The sequence below is a fragment of the Vombatus ursinus genome, unplaced genomic scaffold (assembly GCF_900497805.2).
Source record: "Vombatus ursinus unplaced genomic scaffold, bare-nosed wombat genome assembly UNPS02014837.1, whole genome shotgun sequence".
In the NCBI taxonomy this organism is placed as follows: domain Eukaryota; kingdom Metazoa; phylum Chordata; class Mammalia; order Diprotodontia; family Vombatidae; genus Vombatus; species Vombatus ursinus.
In genome coordinates, this window is record NW_020954615.1 from 6,001,646 (window position 1) to 6,009,163 (window position 7,518).

Consider the following 7,518-nt stretch of genomic DNA (forward strand, 5'->3'; position numbering starts at 1 on the left):
AGTGTCTTCCCATTTGTTTTTGAGGGTGTCTGTAGTACAACAGAAGCATGAATAGATAGTGAATCATGGTCCCCAGTGTCTGGACTCAACCAAATCAGCCTACAGACTGAATAAGTTTCAATGATGCTTCCCGCTTGTCAGTTCACTACAGTTCAGCTTAGCCCAAGCCAGCTCAATGTATGGCCCTCTCCAATACTCTTCAGAGCGTACCCTGAAATGCACCAAAGGCAACTTGAGTTCCTTTGTTTTACCCTCCCACTCACTTCTCAAAGAAAGCAGCTGCGCCCTGAATTCTGAATCAAAGCGTAAAGCTCTTTGCTTTCCTGTGTAATGACTCTTGGCTAGTCCACGGCCAATCAGTGAGTCTTGATCCACTCCCTACTGCTTTCTTAAGCTGGACTGAGCCCATAATAATGTGTTAGCATTTTCCAACACTTTTCCTTCCCCAACGGGAAGATCTCATAACCCCTAGGCCAGGCTCCAAAGTCCAGCTACCCTGAGTTGGAGAGTAATGACCACTTGGTATATCATGGTCCAGGAGAAGTGACCATTGGCTCCTTGTCTTGCCACCTTCCCTGCTGCTAGACTCGAAGGACCACCAGGTCTTTCCACCCACCCTGCAGCTGAACCCTCCTATATATATTGTCTCCTCTAATCAGAAAGTAAACTCTTTGAAATCAGGAACTGCCTCGTTTTTCCATCTGTCAGTACTTAACAAATGCCTTCCTTCACGGAAAGGCTTTGATCTGGAAGCTGAAAATATAGTGTTCAATTAATAAGTCTTCTTAACAGACAGTGGTGGGTGATATAATGGGTGAGTAACAAGGGATAGCCAGTGAATGAGGGCATGTGTTCCATTGGCATTCTCACAATTTCAGGAGAAATAACCCAGAAGTCACTAAAACTGTTTAGCACGACCACCACTCTTAACAGACAGTGGGGTATTGTTGGTGGAGTACTTGATTTGGAGTCAAGACCCAAGTTTAAATCCAACCTCTTGACACTTATTAGTTATGTGACCCTAAGCAAATCATGGATAGAGCACCAGCCCTGGAGTCAGGAGGACCTGAGTTCAAATTTAGCCTCAGAGACTTACTAGTGGACTCTGGTATGACTCTGGGCAAGTCGTTTGCCTCAGTTTCTTCATCTGGAAAATGAGCTGGAAAAGAAAATGGCAAACCACTCCAATATCTTGCCAAGAAAACCCCAAATGGAGTCATGAAGAGTTGGACATGACTCATTGACTAAACAATAAAGGAAGTCAGACCATTTCCTTTAGCCTTAGTTTCCTCATCTATAAAAGGAGCCCAAAACAGCCGCGGTCCCAACCTGATAGGGTTGTTATGAGTCCTTAAGGAAACAATGTATGTATAGTACCACAGCATTGGCAAAGAGTCAATAAATATTTATTGAGTGCCTACTGTGTGCCAGGCACTATGCTAAGCACTGGGAATGCAAAGGAAGGTAAAAGATAGTCCCTGCCTTCAAGGAACTCACAGTCTAAAGGGGAGACAACAAACAAAGAATTATGTACAAACAAGCTACACACAGTTTGGAACAAATCAAGGGAAGGGTTTCAAGGAATTGAGGAGAAATGGAAAGGTTTTCTGTACAAGTCGGGACTTTAGTTGAGACTGGAAGGAAGCCAGGATGGGAGACAAAGATGGAGGGAATTCTATGCATGGGGCACCGCCGGTGAAAATGCCTGGAGGTGGGAGATGGATGAGCAGCAGGGAGGTCACTGTCTCTGGACTGAGGAGTACGTGGCTGGGCAGAGTATGAGGTGTGAGAAGTCTAGGAAGGTGGGGGAGGGGAGAGCCGGGTAACGAAGGGCTTGTTAACGAGTCAAGGGTGCTCCTTGAGATCTGTTGATGCACAGTTATCCAGACTGGAGTCTCTAGTGCCAGACCCTCTTCCTTCAATGTTTCTCTTGGCTGAGGTCTTTGGAGTATTACTGTCCCCAACACGAAGTGAAGGATAGTCGGCCCTCCAATTCCTGACACAAGTAGGAGGGCACATCCAAAAGAATGAACTGGGATTATGGGTCATGCGGCTTCTCCTTGTTTTATTGATGCCTCATTTCCCTTTGAGTCTTTTAAGCCAGGGCTGTCTACAAGACTATCAGCCACAAAGTCCAGAGGTGGGTTGATTAATAAGGTACATTGGTCGTGAATAATAGAGCTGTCCTGTCATTCGGGGAGAAGGGAGGAGTTGCAGAATGGCCGTCCGGGGAGGTGGAGCAGAGGAGATAGACTGCAGCACTGGGCTCCCACATCGCTTCCTTAACCAAAGCCTCAGATATGCAGTGCTTCACAGTGAAGCCGGTGATGAACCTGCCTCCAAATTACAAGGACAAGCCCGTGCCAGAGCAGATCTTGAAGTAAGTGGCTGCAAAACCAGTCCGACTTCCACCTGTGCTGGGAAGCATGGGATGGCGCAGTTAGAGCTGGGAGGGCCCAGGTTTCCAACTCAAACGGAGCTAGCCAGCCAGCCCTCCAGCCCTGCATGTCTAAGTGTACTGAGCGAAGGGGCCGTTTGTCCAGTTCAGTGCAACCAGATACTTCTTGGGCACCTGTTATTTTCAGGTGTGTAATTGGTTCATATTGAATGCTTACTGAATTGAATTGCAAGCAATAGATTAAATACTGGGGGTACAAACACAAAAGTGAGTCATTTTCTGCCCTCAGGGAGATTACATTCTCCTGGAGGCTACAAAGTGATTTGATGTGGGTATGCACTGGCCAATGGTAGAGTTATGAAAGGACAGGATTGATGTACTGATATATTTACACAGTATATCTGCGTGAGCGGTTTATGCACATGTCTGTATGTATATTAAGGTACTTATATGGTTCAATAAAATGGACGATTAAGTGGGAGATGTCCAAGCATATGCCCGTTTTCTTGGGCCTCAGCTTTCCTCAGCTGCAGATCCCAGCCCATCTGTACCTCTCCATCCTGTGGGACTTCTCCCTCATCTGTGTCATTGCATCCATGCTCAGTAGAGGGCCTCCCCCACATGCTAAAGCCTTCCTCAGGTGCTTCCATACTTTGTGGCGCATGTCACAGCACCCACGCTGGCTATCCCTCTATCTCACTTCATGACCCACCCACTTCCTTTCCTAGTTGGTGACCTCTTTATTCAAGATGCCATGATATTTGTATGAGATGTACATGCATAAGATACTGTGGGCAATACTGCATCACCTCATTCTATCTACACTGTGTCTCCTCATTGAACAAGAGAGAAAAATGAGGCCCTGATTATCACTGGTAGAATGTCCGGCTTTCCATTTTCCTATAAGGATGGTGCTTTTGTTCTAAGGCAGTTCAATCCTCTTTAAAAGGAGGGAGCGGAAGTAAAACAACATGGCAGATAGTCAAGAATGCCAGACTGGTTCTGAACTTAGCCCTTACCCCTTAGCTGTGTGACCTTGGACAAGTCACTCAAGCTCTGCGGTCCTCACCCTTTGTATCTGTAAAACAGAATAACACTCACCATCACCCCAGCAGCACAGAGTAATTTTGACCGTCAGATGAAATGACATTTGTAAATTGTTTTGCTAACCTTCGGGCACCATGTAAGTCTTAGCTATTGTCAGTCTCCTTTTTACTATTTTTTTTGGTGGGTTTTTTTAGGCAATTGGGGTTAAGTGACTTGCCCAGGGTCACACAGCTAGTAAGTGTCAAGTGTTTGGTCTGAGGCTGGATTTGAACTCAGGTCCTCCTGACTTCAGGGTGGTGCTCTATCCGCTGTGCCACCTAGCTGTTCCTCCTTTTTATTATTGGATAGAAGATCTCAAACTCCCTTGCTGCCCTGACATTCTGCTGAGTCCGTGAATTTATGAAGGACAGTTCTAGGCAGCAGATTTGGGTTGGTAGAAGCAATTAGGTGGTGATGTGGAGCTGCAGTCATGAAGACCTGGATTAGAATCCTGCCTCAGTCACTTCCTGGCCATGTGATCCCAAGCAGGTCCTCTCTTGGCCTTAGTTTCCTGATCTGTAAAATGGAAGTAAAAACAGCAACCACCTCGCAGGGCTGTTGTGAAAATCAAATGAGCTAACATCTGTAAAGTACTTTGCAAATAGAAAGATGCTATGCACATGATCATTGTGGTGTGCGAGCTGTCTGTCAGAAGAAAGGTGACTCTGGGTGCTCGGCTGTTTTTCTCCAGCTACTACAGGGCCAATGAGGTTCAGCAGTTCCAACATTCCCGGCCCTTTCGGAAAGGAGAAAAGGATCCGGACAATGAGTTCGCGGTGAGTCCTGTGTTCTCTCCTTACCTAACAAACAAATAGCCTGATGTGTTCCAGGCCCCATTGGCTCTCTCTCTCTCCCCGAGCCTGTGATGCACAGAAAAAAAAGGGTGGTTCCGTTATGTGAATCTATTCCCTTCCCGCCACCTTGGTCAAACATGGGCTTCTGTGTTTTCAGGGCTTCTTCATGTGCATTTCACAAGCTAATATTCTATACTTTAAGGCCCCTTGAAGCCATAACATTCTCTGTTCCATCATTCTGTATCCTAGGGGCCATCCCAGATGTGACATCCTATGTTCTAAGCCTCCCAGCTCTCCCATCCCATGTTCTAGAGTCCCTCTCAGCTCTCCCATCCTATGTTCTAAGCCCCCAACTCTCACATTCTATGATTCAAATATTTTAGGGAAAATTCACTCCCATTCTCTGGATAGGCCACTGGGGAGGGCTGTGAGGGCTAGAATGATGGTTTTCTGCTCCCTTCCGTGCCCAGACCATGTGGATCGAGAGGACCACCTATACCACCGCCTACACCTTTCCTGGGATTCTCAAGTGGTTTGAAGTCAAGCAGGTTACCACGGTGAGTCCTCTGCAGGGCCCTTCAGGAATGTCTCTCAGACCCCGAGTGTGCCCATGCGCCTCATTAGGGCTGCCTGCATCTCTCCCTACCCTCAGCATTGTGTTCCAACAGTTTGCTTTTTCACTAAAGAAAGACATGAACTGTTTGTGTCTCCAGAGTGTACAGAAAGCCGTCAGTAATCACTTAATCATCTAATTTCTCTCAGCTGTAATTACACTGACTCATTGACCCAGTCCTGCTAGGCTGACCCCAGCAGCAATCATGTACACAGTGGCGGCGGCTGCCAAGTTAGGCCTGCCTCGCTCGTTAGTTCCTACGAGATAATTAGGTAAAAGACAAAAGCTCCATCCAATATTTTCAGGCTTTCCATGTGTTCAAAGCTTTGATGGGACGCAGTCCACCTGGGGGTCACCATTAGCTACCCACCCACAGCAAACATCATTAAAAACCTTAACCTCTCTTCAGTTACCCAGTGGTGCCTGAGTCAGCACTATCTCTGCTCTGTCACCTGTGTGACTTTGAGCAAGGCACTTTCCTCCTCTCTAAAATGAGTGGGTTGGTCCAGGTAGCCTTCAAGGTCCCTCTGAGTTCTGACATTCTGTGTTCTACGGCCTCTCCTGGCTCTGACTTTGCGTGTTCTTCTGTCAATATCTAATGTTCCACTATGAACGTTCTGCTGTGAACGTCCTATGTTATTATGTACGCTCTACTCCAAATATCCTATATCCTACTCTGAACCTTCTACTATAAACATACTATGTCTACTGTGAACGTGTTCCTGTGAACACCCATTGTATGCTCTCCTGTTACGATCCTTTGCTTCACAGAGAAGATTGAAGCCGGTGCACATGGTGAAGGAGAGCATGGTGCACAGCGCTGCACTTTTAGTCAGGAGACCGGGTTCAAGTCTAGCCTCGGATGCTTGATATCTTTCTGGACCTGGGCCATTCACCTAAACTTCCTGGGCCTCGGTTTTGTCGTCTGTCTCATAATGAGGTTGGGCTCGACCTCTAAGGTCGGCCTCTTCTAGGTCTACATCTGTGATCCTATGACCTCCCTCAACGTACGTACCCATATCCCACCCTCACCCCCAGCTTCTGCATTCTTCAAAACCTTCCAGGGTCATCCTCGTCTACTTGATCCTTTCCAGCTTTTCTCCTGGGCTAGGATTTCCTTCCTCTGGGCTGAATGTGATCCCTCTGCCTTTGTGCTCAATTCCACCCTCTCCAGGTTCTCAACAACCTGTGATGACAGCAGTCTTCTCTTCTTTCTCATGCATCATCAGCCTCCCCTTTTCTGTGACCTGCTGCGTTCCACCTCCGACCAAAGCGAGGAGGTCTCCCTAAGTCTAAAAAAGACTCTCTTTGATCCCCCCACCAGCCACTGTGGCATCTCTCCCCCTCTCCCCTTTGTTGTCAGACTCCTTTAAAAGTGATCTGACATTCCCACCCACTGTGCCTCACGTGTTGCCACCCACTTTCTGCTCCACTCCTACTTACATGCCTTCTCTCCCCATTGTACAGAAACTACACTCTGACACCACCAATGAGCTCCCGGTCCCCCCACCCACGGGCCGTCTTTCAGTCTCCATCCTGCTTGGTCTCTCTGCAGCCTTTGCCACCCTCCCCTACTGGATCCTGCCTCCTCCTTTGGATTCTAAGACACACCACACTCTCCTGGCTCTCCTCCTACTTCCCTTAGCTGCAGATTCTGTCTCCTGTACTGGCCTCCTGCCTTCTTCTAAATCCCCCAAGGTGGGTATTCCCCAGGGATCTCTTTTTCTCTTCTCATCTCTTCCCTTCCCTTCCTTTTCCCTGTCCCGCCCTGCCCTCTTCCTTTCCCTTCCCTTTTCTTTTCCCTCCTCTTCCCTCCTCTTCTCTTTCTTCTTGTTTCTCTCTTCAATCCATCCCTTGGCAATCTTATCCATCCTCATAGCTTGGTATACATTTCCTTCCTAGTCTTGAGGCAAGTGTCGTCATTTCTGTGTCTGCAGTATCTCTCACGTTTCTCACCTTCTTCTAGTACCTCATTCACCATCCCAAAGAGACATCTCCATTACACCCTTCTAGCCAGGTCGTCCTGGCCCAACTCTCTCCACACTCCAGACAGTCTTTGATTCTGAGTTCTCTATCAGGATGTGTAGTGGCCCTGAACATGAGGATGCTCTGTGCATCTCTTTCTGGGCCCCCTCCTCCCTAGAACAATGTTCTGTACACAGTAGGGGCTTGAAGAATATCAGTTGGTTTTAATTTCCACCAAATCCCCTTTCTAAGAGCTGCAATGCTAAAGGACTGCGGGTGATTTTTTAACAAACACATCAGAACTGTACGTTCAGTTTTCTCTTTTTCACCCAAAGTTGCTGCTGCTCAACACGTGGGTGGCGGCTGCTTTCAGACTCCACAGCACATTGTTTTGAATATTTTCAAAGGTTGCAGATGTTCAGCCTTTGTGGGTAGATTTAATTTTGGGAAACACCCAGAAGTTGTTCAGGATCAAATCTGGTGAATAATTCAGTTCAATTCCAGAAATTTTATTTTTTTAAATAAAGTTTGATTGATATCTTTTGTTTTTTACATCAGCTACATTTTGCATTGTATCCTCCACTTCTAGAGAACCATCTGAAGCATGTATGTGTGTGTGTGTGTGTGTGTGTGTGTGTGTGTGTGTGTGTGTGTGTGTGTGT

The 7,518-nt window shown here is 47.0% G+C and overlaps 1 protein-coding gene across 1 annotated transcript in view; it reads left to right on the forward strand.

Annotated features, from left to right (window-relative positions):
* Positions 1-7,518, forward strand: part of DOCK5 (dedicator of cytokinesis 5) — a 245,450-nt gene that overhangs the window by 216,302 nt on the left and 21,630 nt on the right. The window contains exons 42-44 of the mRNA XM_027839938.1: positions 2,299-2,380; positions 4,176-4,260; positions 4,749-4,835. Coding sequence (XP_027695739.1) covers positions 2,299-2,380; positions 4,176-4,260; positions 4,749-4,835 — 254 coding nt within the window. The remainder of the gene's footprint in view (positions 1-2,298; positions 2,381-4,175; positions 4,261-4,748; positions 4,836-7,518) is intronic.